Source organism: Salminus brasiliensis, chromosome 13 (genome assembly GCF_030463535.1).
Source record: "Salminus brasiliensis chromosome 13, fSalBra1.hap2, whole genome shotgun sequence".
Taxonomy (NCBI): domain Eukaryota; kingdom Metazoa; phylum Chordata; class Actinopteri; order Characiformes; family Bryconidae; genus Salminus; species Salminus brasiliensis.
In genome coordinates this window covers 2,730,206-2,745,924 of record NC_132890.1, presented here as the reverse complement: position 1 = coordinate 2,745,924, position 15,719 = coordinate 2,730,206, and the positions used below count along the sequence as shown (strand labels likewise).

Here is a 15,719-nt window from a genome sequence, read left to right as displayed (position 1 = left end):
CCAGCCGAACACCCACCCTACCCCCAACCCCACCAAGACATGATAATACAAACACCTAGAAAACCCCAATACCTGCTATCCCCCTAAACCACAGCTTCTCAGTCCTGGTCCTGATGTGCCCCTGCTCTGCGTATGTATTATTGCCATTTTAAGACCATTTTACGCCCCTGATATCATTATAATATATTAGCATATTAATGCAATTACACCATTTTAAAAAGCAACAGACTTTTGATCATTAGGAATATTCAGACATTGGAATTGGAATATAAAACTGTGCAAATATCCTAAATAAATAGAAATATATTAAATAAAAACAGTGTTTTTAAAAAACGTTGATATACCAGCTTGTTGGCTTTAAGCCTAAATGTTCCCACACTGGAGCTGTGGAGCTGTTGAACAGACTCTTCTAAACTTCCTGCCTGTTTTTTGGACTTTCTGATCAGAACAGATCATGGTTTTTGAGTCACGGATCGTTGTTTTTTTTTTTTAGATCAGCAGAAAAGAAAATAAAGAGAGACAGACATCTATGCTAGGAAAATACACACAAGTAAACTCAGAGGGCAACGAAAGCGAGGTCAGCGAAAAAGCGATTAACGCCATGTCTATATACTCTATGATAGTCAATATCGTAATTTTTCCACGCCAGACCTTCCTCCAAGCCACCCACTTCTTTTCCAACTGCTCCTAATCCCAGACCATTGGCCGACTCTGCACGCTTGTGTCATGGCGGGTTAGGCCAGACACAGAGGGATGAACACTCGCACCGGGATCCGAGTACAGAACCTCTCGGGCGGCGGCTCGGAAACGCCCCGGGAGAGGGCGCGATACCGAGGGGCTGACAGCTTGGAGGAGAACTGTGTCTTTCTGTTACATCAGCTAACAGACGCCTGCACTGGCTAGCATCACACTGAGTGATGGAGGGTAAAAGGATGGATGGCTGTGAAATCGGCGAAAGTTAACCCTAAGATTTCCCGAGCAAAGCTTAAATGGTTGTGCTTTTGTAATATTTATACTCCAGTCCTGGTGGGCCGCTCTCCAGCCTTTAGTTTAGTTGCCAGGAAAAGTGGGTGTGTTTGAATATGGCAACTTCCAAACTTTGCTGGAGTTGTGGACCTCTGATTTTAATAGTCATATGAATCCGTGGTCACCAGCCAACCTCCTGGAGATCTGCCTTCCTGCAGAATTCAGCTCCAGTCCTAACCAACCCTATCTGAGCCAACCAGTTATTGGCATTAAGTGCTTGATTAGCTGGATAAAGTGTACGCAGACTTAGAAGGTAGATCTACAGGTGGAGAATTGAGGACCACTGATCTCCTTAAAATCCACGGAAGATAAGCGTCCAGGCCGAAGTGGTGGAACAAACTTCCCCTGGGTGTCCGAACAGCAGAGTCCAACGCTTGCTGTCTTCAAACCCAGACTGAAGACCCTCCTCTTCTGAGAGAACTTGAGCGAAGAGTAGAGTATTATGGTCTCTATATTGATTTTTGAATTTTTAGCCTATTAAAACTAGCTGAGGTTTTTCTTGGGTAAATAGCAAAGCACTTTTTTAAGTCGCTCTTTAATGTTGAACACCAACCTACCAATGATTCTTAAACTGGTGCATTTCGGTCTAAACTGGATTTCTTTACGAGGAAAAGGATCAGATATAAAATCAAATAATTTTTTTTTGTCATTTCCTTCAAATTTACTATTACCGATAAAAACGTCTTACGTAAAGGCAAGCTTCCTTGCTAAAGTTCGAACACAGATACATGTATGTCGATCCTCACAGTAGCACGGGTCTCCAGCACCAGGACTGGGAACTTCCAGCTTAAATCACTACTAACTAAGCTCTTGCAAGACTTGAAGTATAGGGCCTTCCTGACATGGCTTTTGCTCCCTGCTGGTGCTGCATGGATGCTTACTCTTACATACAGGTGCTGGACAGCTCTGAGCTGCTCTACAACACCTACTGAATTCATGACTGACACTTCGTAGTGGGTAATTCAGCAGTAACTCAAGTGTTGAAGTTCGCAGGGGCGAGATAGAGAATATGTGTGTGTGTGTGTGTGTGAGTCTGTGCTCCTGCATGCTCCGTGGCATGGCCTTATCTTTGTCTCGTCCGCACCGGAGGGCCGTGAGAGTGCTGCAGGCCAGGCTGATAACGCTTCCTGCTTCTGGCTGTTTTCTAAACTAGGTGTCAATTCACAACAGGCTCCAAACGTACCAACTCAGCTCCCCCCTGGCGGCTCCGCCCAGCGCTCAGCCACAGCTGGCCATCCTGCCTAGCCCCGCCCCTGGCTCCGCCCTCACCATCTCACCCGACACGCTCATCCAGTGCCAGCAGATCGTCAAGGTGATCGTGGTGGACTCGGCGGGCCGCGGTCGCGTGGAGGCTTTCCTCAGTCAGAACCCCGCCCAGCGCTTAATCCAGTCAGCCGTCTCCACGCCCATCAGGTCGCGAGAGGGAGGGTCTCAGCAGCCGCCCCTCCCACCGCCCCCGCCTCCATACCACCACAAGCACCAGTTCTGCCCTCCGACTCCGCCCCCTCCACAACACATTCTCAGCCAGCGCAGGTACTCCAGTGGGACACGCAGTCTGGTCTGAGTTCACACTAACTAACACACACACACACACACACACAGATGTATACATGCTATATAACACTAAGCATTTGGCTGAATCAGTGCAGTCATGTTTTTCATGACTCATCATTGTACCCACCTTTTTCTATTCACAAACCAGATAAAGCAACCCCATATAAATCCTTCCTCCCAACAGCTCACACACTCACACACACCTTTTGTACTCCTTACACACCTGCTGAGGGCCTCACTCTTCTATATGAATAAAGCTAGTCACAGAATTGTTTATCTAGGCCTCGTAGCCTCAACAAAACGAGTATTTTAGATACAGAGTAGTTAGTTTTATCAGATGTTCTTCTTTTCCTGAACTTTTATCTCTTTCTGAGTTTCTACAGCAGCTTTTCCTGAACTGCAGCGCTAACGTTTGGACTTTGTAACCTTTAATGTATAGCGTGACGACCACAAGCAATGTCATAGTGTAGTCGCGAGTCTCAGGACTCTAATAAAAAAATCCAGTGAACTCTGTAGATGTCAGATCAAATGTCAGAACAGTGCTGGTTCTGCTCTTCCAGCACGGTTTTATGGAGATATGTACAGGCTATATACACTAATCAGCCATTACATTAGGACCACTGACAGCTGAACTGGATTACACTGATGATCTGGTTCCAGTGGCTCCTGTTAAGACGTGGATCTACATATTAGCAAGCAAGCAGCGAGTGGGCAGTCAAAGTGACGTCAAAGAACATCTCCTAAAAAACATCCCAGTATGCATTGCCAGTGGTCAGTACCTACTAAAAAGAAGTGCTCCAAGGATGGACAACCTGGCTGAACCGGGGACAGGGTCATGGCTCATGGAGGCCCCACCTCACAACTTACAGGACTTCTCAAAGGATCTGCTGCTAACGTTAGCCTTGGTGCCAGACACCACAGGACATGCCTCAACGGGTCAGTGGGGGGGACATACACAGTATTAGGCATTAGGTGCTAATGTTATGGCTGATCGGTGTAATTCATGATATATGAAAGATACTAAAGAGGAGTTTGGAAGCCCCCCCCCCCCCATTCCAGCATGAAATGAAAAATGCCCTCCTTAACTTCACGGCAGCTGTGATTGCCGGCTCCTGTGATGACAGCATTTCATAGTTGTACCAACACCTCTGTAAAATATCAGTAATCACCGTATGTTCCATACAACTCTGCCAGGCACTGAAGCAGAGAGCTCCCTTTCCGTCCGGCATCTATGTAGCGTTTACTGTGACAGAGGATCTGCTGGGCTTCGACAGAGACGATGCGTGCGGTTTTATCCCTTTTCTGGTTGAACTGTTGGAGTTTTTTTGTTTTTTTTGTTTTTTTACTTTATCACTTCTAATATCTCTTTGTGTTTGGGATTTTTCTTGTGGATCATGTTTGTGTTTGCCTCTTGACATTCATGTTTTCTGTATTTCTGCATGTCATATATAAGAGTTGAGCATATGAATATGCATATATCTATAATGAGCACATGGTTCAACTGCAGAGAGCAAGAGAGAGAGAGAGAGTACAGAGTATATTTTAGATGCATTACAGTAATATTAAATATTAACTCTTTTTATTTTGATCAGTGGGGATCGTTGATCAGGACTAATTCTATATTATTATATATTTAATTATGGATTGCTATGGAGATATTTTGTTTATTTGTACGAGGGACGATTAGCAATGATGTCATTACGAAGAAATAGCAAAAAAAAAAAAAACACTTTATGTACAACAGTCTATTTATTCTTATGGGGACCGTGGGGGCGAATAGCTTTACTGTGATGTTTTTTGCACAGCCGAGTTGATTTGATTGGGAGGATGTTAATTTACCAGACGCAGTCTACTGAATATGGACCTGCAGTCTTCTTCAGTTTGGACTTTTCTGCAAACCGAAGGCCGCCGCTCTAGTGTTTCCGTTACTTTCAGAGGATCGTCACGGCGGCATTTTGTCTTCTAGCATCTCAGAGCTGTAGACTTTTAAGGCCCTCAGGTGTACCGGGTGAATCTTACACAGATGCTCGCTCAGAACCATGAAAATCCAGGATCTTTTGAACACTCCCGGGCCATATCCTGACTGAAGGCGCACACACACACACTTACACACACACCTTACTTTATTTATACCCATGTTTCTGTTTCGACCTTGGATGGACTTCCGAGTATAAAACCCTTCAGATATTAAACTGCATGTGGAGTCAGAATATGGCCTTCAGAATCAATGCTGTCATCCGTTTCTTGTTTTTGAAGAAAAAAAGAGATATATTTGTATTAAGCACTGTCATGAAATTTTATATTGTATGGACACTTGATAAACTACGACTCATGCACAAACTGTAAATGCAATGCCACTGGATTTAGAGCTCAGTATCCATTAAAGAAGAAAATCTATAGACTGTGTGTGCATGTGTGTGTGTGTGAGAGAGTGTGTGAGAGACAAGGACAGCTAAAACAGGAAGTACAGGTGGCTCATTAAGTGGAGTTATGAACTAAATGTTTATAGGTTTGGGAGGAGGAACATTCCTGAAGCTCCTCCCAGTCCTCCTGCCATGTCCCTTGACAAAGCCTATACAGAAATGAAACGATAAATGACTGTATATAGACTTCAAACATATGGCACACTGTTATTAGAAATATGGAATTCCCTTTTATCCAACATATATTTGTCACATATTGAAATATAGAGATGCTGGCTTATTTGAAACTGGACATTTTCAACATATCCCAACATTTATGTGTAACATATATATCATAGATCATGAATGGACTAGAAGAAATGTGCCAATCTGACTGTCAATCTGAATAAAGTTTTTTTTCCCATTGACCTCCATTGAAAGTTGCGACAGCGACCATTTTTTAAATGATTAAAACTTTATTCCAAGTCAGATTGGGACATTTCTACTGGTCCATTCATGATATATGATATATATGTTACACATAAATGCCAGGATCTCTATATTTCAATGTGTGACAAATATATGTTAGATAAAAGGGACAGTGTGTTTATTAGAAATATATTAAAAAAAAATCCATTGACCTCCATTGAAAGTTGCGACAGCGACAATTTTTTAAATTGTCGCTGTCGCAACTTTCAATGGAGCTCAATGGAAAAAAAACTACTGGATATGTTTTTAAATTGTCACTGTCGCACCTTCAATGGAGGTCAATGAAAAGAAAACTATTCCAAGTCAGATTGGCACATCTCTACTGGCCCATTCATCATTAAATGAAGAACAGCTGCCAAAATCACACACTGTCAAAAAGGGAAAAAATTCAGCATGTACGAGATCAGAGATATCATACATATATATGAATATAAAATGATATTTACTATTATATATGTTTATTACATATAGATACATATCTGTTGTTCTCTGCCATTCTATATATTTAAATATATGTATGTATAATCCATATATTTCTGCACAATACACAATATTTACATTTGTGTAAACTGAATATATATATATATATATATATATATATATATATATATATATATATATATATATATATATATATATATATATATATATTCAGTTCTACATATAATTATATGTTCATATATAATTATATGTGGAATTCTTTATGATATATGATATATCAGATTTCATATCACATATATCAGATCAGATATATCAGATGGTAGTTTCTGCACCCCTCCACCACCCTGTCTCCTCCCTGTAACTTGCTTATATCTATAGGTTCTAGCTTTACTGATGGGGGTCCGGCCTTCTCACTCTAAGCAAAGCAAAGCAAAGGGTTAGTGGGACACCTTCTATATGCAAACCAGTTTTACAAACTTTTAAGCAATCTAGGTGTAATTCTGGTGGACAAACATGGGTTAATGTTTACTTAATACTGAACGAATAATAAGCCTGTAGTTATATAGACACAAACCAAGAAGGAAAAAAACATGGACATGTAAATTCTAGGTGCATTTCACCACGATCGAAACCAGGCGTCAAAGTCGTGGTCGACCTGTGTGCTTCTTCAGGCTCTAATACAATTAAATACGGGATTATAACAAAGTGAAGAGCAGTTTTACATAGGCTTGACTGGATTACTCACATGGAGTGCCATGTCTATACCAGGCTAAGTCACTTACTTCAAAGCATGAAGCTATGCAGCTCTGGCAGCAGCACTGACAGAGCTGGCTCCCAGTAATAATCTGAGGGATGCTGGTAACTCTCAATGGGACTGAAGAATCTGCATGGTTTGCTCAGCAGACTGAGGCAGTGCTCATAGACTGCAGCAGCAGTGAGGGCCGAGCTCTCTGCCTTGAAGCTCATCTGCTGTCTCTCATTTCTGAAGAAGCTGCTTCAAGAGTCAAGAGCATGAACCGGATGATTTCATTTGCAGATCAGCCATAACATTAAAACCACGGACAGATGAAGTCAATAAGACTGATTATCTGGTTTCAATGGCATCTGTTAAAGAGAGGGATCTACATAGTCTGTTTTTGAAGCTCTCCGTTCCACCTTAAATAGTGCAGCAGCTACATGGTGTGCATTTCAACAGCAGAGAATCACTGATGCTTTATTTAAGGGGGAATGGAAAGTTCGGGGAAGAGGAAAACGTCCCTAAACGTCTGTAAACGTATGACTCGGCAACAACATACGGCTCCCAGAGCAGCAGGTAAAGAGTGTGTCAGTTAATCTGTCCAAAAAGGCCGAACCAAAAGATGGTGGAAATGCTTGCTGTTCTACCAGAGAGTGAATCAGCTCTGAACGGCACATTTAGAACCGAGGAGGAGGCTAATGCTAATGCTAATGCACGCACACACTAAGCGATCAGACTGCAGAGTTGTGAAGGAGCTGGGAGCTGAAAGGTCAGGTAGGTCAGTCGGACTGGACTGGAAGATATGAAACACTATAGAGTTTTTAAAAAGTTGCAGCAAAGTAAATCAGATCAGAATTTAGTCTGATTTTAGATTGGACTGTTTTTACAGTGATTTTACTGCTGTTTACTGTTGTAAATTAGCACATGGATGGGAGGTGGTGGTGTCCGTACACCTTAATCCGTACATTCCTAGTCCACACGCATCACCTTAATGCAGGTAAACCTTTAGAGCACTAAGTGAGGCTTTAAAACTCTGGGACTGTAAAAGATCTCACATCTGCTGTGATTCAACTTTGCTGCTACAGATGGGGCCTCACTGAGGCGATCAGTAGCAGGTGCACACAGGCTGGATGCTGGAGCTGATGTGACAGATTGTCCTTAAATTGGCTACAGCTTAATGTTGCATTAACTCCAAGTAACGGCAACCTGCTTTAGCTAACAAATTAGCTAACGGATCCAGCAGAAACATCAGCTGCACAGAGGCTGCATGCAGGATACATATAACAGACACTTGTACATACACTATATGGACAAAAGTATTGGGACACCTGCTCACTGTTCATTGCTATTCTGAAATCAAGGGTATTGAAAAGAGTTGATCCTGCTCTTGTTGGATGATGATCACCATCCCACCTTATCTCAGAAGTACTGGATGGAGCACCAACACACAGTTCCTCCACTGCTCCACAGCTCAATGCTGGGGGGCTTTATACCCCTCTATAGCCCACGCCTGGCATTATTAGGCAGCATGGTGCCAATAGGTACATATGTTTAGCTGCTCTAGAGAATCCTATTCTATTGGCAGTACATCTTTACACGGACTGGACAAGCTGTGTGTGTGTGCATTTGCACATCTGTGTCAGCTGAATGCATTCATTTGAAGGGGTGTCCACAAATATTTGGACAGATAGTTTAGCTCTGTGTTACATTTTTAGGTCATTGAAACCTTAAGCACCGAATGTATCAGATCCCAACAGATCAAGAGGGAAAGTGCAGCGGTGTAATGAGACTTTTTCATCCAATATTCATAGATGTGAGACAGGCTACACAGCTCGGAGGAAAAAAACACATTTATTTCAAAACACAAATACTGCTTCATCTGAAAATACACACTCGGAAAAAGTCGTGCATCACTATCTCCTGACACAAACACTCATTTGGCTTAATAATTTATGACAAAAACAATAAATGAGTAGAGAAAAATACAAGCAGTGAGGTGACAAGTGCTGGTCCGTCTTTAGATAATGTGTGATGTCCTCAGCGAATGAATGAATGAATAAATACGTGAATGATGTAATATACTGCAACCTGCTGTTTTAAAGGAGGGGGGCTTATGAGGGGGGAAAGGCAGGGGAAAGCAGTGCTTCCAGAAAGGCCTTGAGCAGGCGAACGGGTTACGATATCACACCAGAAACCGCTGTTTGAATGTAAAGGTTAGTGGATATCAATGAAGGCATGGTGAAATGGGAACAGGCCTGGGCAACAAGGAGAAATCGATATACTGTCAGTGTAACAGCACATGCTGGGACTGAGATATGACTTGTCTTTTCCTGTTTATATGGCATGGCTAAAGAGCTGCAGGCAGTCGCCCAGTCTTCCTTGCAAAAGGCTTCTAGTTCTCCATATTACTGCAGGTGTCGCTGCACAGTAGAACAGTGCACCACCACTGCAGTCTGCTGAATCAGGGGAGCGCAACTCCCGTGCTGGAGGACTGGTCTCCAGCAAAGTGTGGAAGTTGCTCTCGCAAACACACCTGATTCCTGATTGCATGACTGTGCCTAAGTGTGCTAACCAAGACTTTTGCAGTCTGGGTTTGACTGCAAAAAAGGCCTATTAGGATTAGGATTATTTTTGCATGGGGAGGTGGAGTAATGTAATAAAATGTAATAAAATAATCACATTTATATATATATAAAAAATGATCACCAATATTATAACCTACTCATAATTTCAATAATAATTCAATTTAGTCTAAAAATTAGCAGCTACATGTTTATTACATATATGCAGGCTATATGCAATGACTTGCCTAAGGCTGCTGTGAGGAGTCTGTTGGCTCGTCCTCTGGATTTGACTGGTTTGCCGCAGACCCGAGGTATCTGTGTCATGCATGATGAAACTACATGCCGTCTCAAGCTCCTCTATACTGGAGAAAATCGTGAAAAACGTTCTGCTTTTCCACAGAATATGATGAAATATTTACCCACTCATTTTTATGGCTGGTTTACAGAAGGTAAAGGGGCTTGAATCTTTACTTAAATGGGAGCTCAACAATAATAATAATAATAATAATAATAATAATATTAATGACATGGCGCGGCTAAAATCACTGAGAAATTCTGGTAATAATGACATAACCCTCCCCCCCCCATGTAAAACTAATCCTGGCCTCCTTCTTACCACCATTTTATAGCATTTTCCTACTTTGCTTGGTCAGAAGAGGTTTTAGGGGAGCTATGTAATGGGTTTTCAATACAACGCCGTTTTCGTGTAGAGGTTTTTCGTCCATTGTTCTTTGCTGAACACTTTTAATTCTCCATATTAGTGCAGGTGTTGCTGCACAGTAGACCAGTGCACCACCACTGCAGTCTGCTAAAGCTATCTGAAGGTCTTTCACATCTCTGATGTGCCTTTCTAGCCATGCTATGATCAGTTCACTTTGAGCTGTTCTCTCAGAACAGTACTCTCCTCCAGACCTCCGCCTGTTAACTAGTATTACGAACCGAGGACGGCTTCCTGAAAATGCTCAACAAACGTACCCAGGGAACATCAGTACAGAAATAAGTGGTTCCCAGTTTGCTGAGAGAGGTCTTACAAATCTTACTACACTAATAGATTGTATGCAGCCTACAGCGACCTTCTTACTGTAGTTTGGTCATTTGTGCAGTCATATTGCAAACTAGAGGTCGAGCTGATTTTGGGGAAGGTGTATAATGAGTATTCTGTACACATATAATTCTTGTTTGGAGATTTTCACCCATTCTTCCTTCCAGAAGGCTTCTAATTCTTCATATTCGAGCAGGAGTTGCTGCACAGTAGAATAGCGCACCACCACTCCGGTCTGCGAAATCTGTCTGGAGGTCTTTTGCAGTGAAAAGGGGGGTTCGGATTTGCCCTTTCTAGCAATCAGTGTGGGGAGGAGGATGCAGGGATGGTATGCAATGAGTATTCCATACACACACTCACACATGCACACTATGTGTGCGAACTGTCAGTTGAAAGGTGTGCCTGTGTTTGCTCTGTTTGGCCGCAGTGTCCCAGTAGTCTACATTCAGGGTTCGTCCGTTTGTTCTGTGTCTCTCAGCTGTCAGTGCAGTCTTCACAGACAAAGTTCATAGGAATCAATGTCAGCCTTTACATCGTCGTCTCTTCCCACTCCAACTCAACATCACCTGGGAACAGAACCAAAAGCCAGCCCTTAGCCATATTTGCTATAATCTGACAACTCAAAAAAATCACAGCTGAAATCAATTAGACATGTAGTACCCATCAAAGGTTTGGACACACCTGGTTGAGTGTGTGCTGATTATCACCTTAAAAACATTCGACCCAAATGCTATAGGACAATGGGGGCATCCCCATCCCCATACGCTGGCATCCCCTGTAGTTAGGTTGTTGTGACATGCAGCTATACAGTTCATTTACACCCATACAACCCCCAGCCATGACACTACAGTAGATACCCGTATGCCCCCAGTGTCCCTTTTTAAAAAAAAAAACATGGTCACCCTAGCATCTGGATTAAAGGTTTTTAAGCTAATTAGTGCATTCAATAAGGTGTATCCAAACTTTTGACTGGTACTGTGCCTTCTAGGGGTGAGCGATATGGAAACATAACATAGCAATACATGACACACATCACAATATTTCATTTACCTTTATTTTCAGTACTGCACCACACTACATCAGACTAAAACAGGACTTGATATACACCGATCAGCCATAACATTAGAACCACCTAATGCCTAATATTGAATCGAATCCCTTATGCTGCCATAACAGCTCTGACCCTTGAGGCATGGACTCCACAAGCATCCTGCTGTGATATCTGGAACACCAAGACTAATGTTAGAAGCAGATCCTTGGGGACTTCTTGAGCATCAATGAGCCTGGGTGTCCATGACCCCTGTTGTTTTAGCTTGAAGCATTTTTTGGTAGATACTGACCACCACTGAGGTTCTGGAGATGTTCTGACCCAATCGTCTAGAACATCACAGTTTGGTTCTTGTCAAATGACTAATATGTAGATCCACCACTGGACAGGTGCCACAGTAGATGAAGATAATCAGTGTTTATAACTAATGTTGTGTTTATAACGGTACTAATGTTATGGCTGATCGGTGTACAGTATATTGACAGTATCCACAATATCACTGCTAGTAATAGAGAAAAGGGTGAGGGTGAAGGTGTAATAAAGGTAGCGGCTCAGCGGTTAGAGCTCTTCACCCTCTCTGCTCCCTGGGTGCTGGAGTTGGCTGCCCACCACTCTGGGTGTGCTTGTGTGCTCACTGCCCCTAGTTCACTAGTGTGTGTGTGTGTGTGTGTGTTCACTACCGCTGACACATTTCACAGTGACAGATACGTGCACCTTTACCTTCATTAAACCCAGGGTTCCACACAGAACCAAAAGAGGTTCTTCTATGACATCGCTCAAATTACTGCATTACTCTCCACAAACTGACATGCCATTGCTTTACCTTCCATAGCGTCCAGTGAGTCCATCTTCTCCAGAGCGGAGTAGTTGACGAACCAGATGGACTGACTGTTGCCTTTGCTGGTCAGCAGGTCCAGAGTGCTCTGATGCAGGAACATATACTGAGCCTGTGTGACCGAAAAGAAGGCCGAGATTATCTTCAGGTTTATTAAAATGTAAAATAACCAACCTTCAGAGCATGTATGTGTGTGACTGGTTTACCAGGTTCTGCACCATGCACATCCTCTCACTGCGCAGCTCCGCCACCAGGCCGTACACATCCACAAAGTCATGGTCTCTCACATGCTGAATCAGGTGATCTAGAGCTATAAACACTCCAGTTCTGCCCACACCAGCACTGCACACACACACACACACACACAGTACAGACTGCAGGTGAATAAAGGAGTCTTAAATAGTAAATTATATAAAAAAGAAATCTGTACATGTAAAATATTAATAAAATCAGTTCTGTGTTTTTCAGAATCAATACAGTATGGCAAAATGATACTTCAGATATATTGATTAGAATTGACCCCTGTTGCACATAAACTGTTTATTTAGGCATGTAGGATTAAGCTAGTTTAGTGGTCGTTCTGTTTAAGCATACCTGATTTAACCTGATTAGCTAATTACGAGGTTTAGCTTTAGTGTGCTAGAGCATCCAATTCTGAACACAGAGAATAACACTGCCATCTAGTGGTCAGGGTTTAAACACAACACTAAATGAACCACTGTTTGACACCAATCTTTACATTTAATTATTAATTAAAAGTCTATTCTGTGTGTTTCAGAATCAATACAGTATTGCAAAATGATACTTCAAATATATTGATTGATTGATGTCCCCTAATGCACATAAACTGTTTGTTTAGGCATGTAGGATAAAGGCTTTTAGGGGTCTTTAATTGGCTTGTATTGGCTAAAGCTGGGGTGGGCATCCCTGCCCAGTTTAGTGGTCGTCCTGCTTAAGCATATCTGATTTAACCTGATTAGCTAATTACCAGGTTTAGTTTTAGTGTGCTAGAGCAGCCGATTCTGAACACAGAGAATAACACTGCCATCTAGTGGTCAGGGTTTAAACACAACACTAAATGAACCACTGTCTGACACCAATTTTTACGTTTAATTATTAATTCAAATATATTCTGCATGTTTAGTAATCAATACAGTATTGCAAAATGATACTTTAAATATATTAATTAGAACTGACCCTTATTGACCCCTATAGCACATAAACTGTTTTTTTTACATAAACACGGTTATTTTAGGGCTACTTAATGGGCTTATATTGGCTAAAGCTGGGATGGGCATCCCTGCCCAGTTTAGTGGTCATCCTGCTGATTAGCTAATTACCAGGTTAGCTTTAGTGTGCTAGAGCAGGGAACTCAGCAAGCTTATTATTCATGAATTAAATTGCACAACAGTGTAAACTGGCTGAGATTCCTCAGATATAAGAGTGAGTGGAAGTCTGGACACATCAGAGTTAACGTCTTAGGGTCTTCAGGGGATAATAAAAATCAGTGCAGTGGACGCAGATGGCTGACCTGCAGTGCACTACGATGGTTGTGTTGTCATGGCCTCTGTTCGATCTGACAGCTTTGACAAACTGGATGAGGGTGGAGCTGGATTCGGGAACACCGTGCTCTGGCCAGGATGTGTAGTTGAAGTGATGCACCACCATGTAGTCCCCATGCTTGGAGAAGAGCGTCAGAGATAGAAACAGAAAGAGAGAGAGAGAGAGAGAGAGAGAGAGAGAGAGAGAGGGAGCGAGAGAGAGAGAGAGAGAGAGAGAGAGAGGGAGAGAGAGGGACATATGTGCATCAGACCCAGACTACTGCAGGAGGCATTTATTTAATGACTGTTGGGACTTTTTCATTTATATCCTAGACAGTCATCCCACTTCCCATCAACACCGCTGAGCTGAGCTGGTCTAGTCCCTGTAGAGAAGAAGTACTGCCAATAGAATAGGACTCTCTGGAGCAGATAAACATCAACCTATTTGCACCATGCTGCCTAATGCCAGACGTGGGCTAGTAGAGGGGTAGCTATAAAGCCCCCCAGCATTGAGCTGTGGAAGAACTGTGTTCTCTGGAATGATGGATGGTGGTGCTCCATCCAATACTTTTGGGATCCTGACCAACATCCTGACCTCACTAACACACTTCACTTGTTGTTGAATGCAATCAAATCCTCAAAGCAATGCACCTCCAAAATCTAGTGGAAAGCCTTCTTCCCTGGACAGTAGAGACAGTTACTCCAGGAAACGTAGGATAAACTCTTTACAATACCCTTGTTTTCAGAAGGAACAATAAATCAGCCAGTGTCCAAATACTTTTGTCCTTATGGTGTATTGTGATACAGGGATTACAATTCAATATATTGTGATATGGAAAACAATGGTATTTTAGGAAAACTAGTACATGGTAGAAAAGTTGAAGACAGAGTGCAACACTACCATCTAGTGGTTGGGGTTTATATGCAACACTAAATGAACCACTGTCTTTACATGTAAATTATTAATTAATCAGTAATACTATGTTTTTGATACTATGTTATTTCCTCACACCCATATCGCACATGAGCCATGAAGTAGAACATAACGTGGGCAGAATGCATCTGATTTGTGGCTACAGCTGAGGCAAAGGACTTTGCTTACCCTCTCCACTCGGAGCGCTCTGACTGTCCAGTCTGGGTGGACGTCCTCCGTCAGCTTCGTGATGACGATGTCCCCGAACACAGTGACTGGCTTATTGTCCTCTGGCCAGTACTGATGACAGCGAATCTGCGACGAGGACCACAGGTTAGACCCATTTCTACTACAGTAATGGGTCATTACAAGTAGATGGCCGTCACACATGCAGCGTCTACGCCCACTGCGTACATACCCGACCCTTCTCAAAGCACTGCGTGAGCATGGCGATGGTTTTGGTCCTGGTCTCCCAAATCATTCTCCAGAAATCAGCCACTGTGCCGGGCAGTGGACCCTGAGTGGCTATGAACTCATTAGGACACAGGTAGCCCTGCACAGAGAAGGAAGGGGAGGGGCACAGTGGGTGGGTGATCGGACCTCCAAGATACCTGAAGACATCAAAATACCTCATACACTATACGTCCAAATGTTTGTGGACACCTCTTCTAATGAATACAGCATTCAGCTACTTTAAGGTGCACCTATTGCTGACACAGATGTGCAAATGCACACACACACACACACACAGCTTGTCTAGTCTAGTTATTGAGAAGTACTGCCAATAGAATAGGACCCTCTGGAGCAGATAATCAACATCATGACCCTATTGGCACCATGCTGCCTAATGCCAGGCGTGAGCTATAGAGGGGTATAAAGCCCCCCAGCATTGAGGAGCTGTGGGGCAGTGAAAGAGCTGTGTTCTCTGGAATGATGGTGGTGGAGCTCCATCCAGTACTTTTGGGATGAGCTTGTGGGGCAGAGAGAGAGATGTAGACACGGTTCTGAGGTTCTTACAGAGACAAAACTGGCGTTGATGTAATCAGACCCTGGGATGCCCGGCTCAGACAGCAGCTTCACCCTGTTATTGTTGTCTGAAAGAGAAAAGCAAATTACTGGGCGTGTAAA

At 42.8% G+C, this 15,719-nt stretch overlaps 2 protein-coding genes across 2 annotated transcripts in view; one reads left to right on the top strand and one right to left on the bottom strand.

The window, feature by feature from the left end:
* Positions 1-4,977, top strand: part of iqsec3b (IQ motif and Sec7 domain ArfGEF 3b) — a 29,775-nt gene extending 24,798 nt beyond the window's left edge. Inside the window, exon 15 of the mRNA XM_072695808.1 lies at positions 2,180-4,977. Coding sequence (XP_072551909.1) covers positions 2,180-2,590 — 411 coding nt within the window. The 3' untranslated portion in view covers positions 2,591-4,977. The remainder of the gene's footprint in view (positions 1-2,179) is intronic.
* Positions 4,978-8,531: 3,554 nt separating this feature from the next.
* ptprq (protein tyrosine phosphatase receptor type Q) overlaps positions 8,532-15,719 on the bottom strand; it is a 70,813-nt gene continuing 63,625 nt past the window's right edge. The window contains exons 52-58 of the mRNA XM_072695226.1: positions 15,609-15,685; positions 15,010-15,144; positions 14,781-14,906; positions 13,669-13,817; positions 12,344-12,479; positions 12,126-12,249; positions 8,532-10,820 (exon numbers count right to left, since the gene is read on the bottom strand). Coding sequence (XP_072551327.1) covers positions 10,783-10,820; positions 12,126-12,249; positions 12,344-12,479; positions 13,669-13,817; positions 14,781-14,906; positions 15,010-15,144; positions 15,609-15,685 — 785 coding nt within the window. The 3' untranslated portion in view covers positions 8,532-10,782. The remainder of the gene's footprint in view (positions 10,821-12,125; positions 12,250-12,343; positions 12,480-13,668; positions 13,818-14,780; positions 14,907-15,009; positions 15,145-15,608; positions 15,686-15,719) is intronic.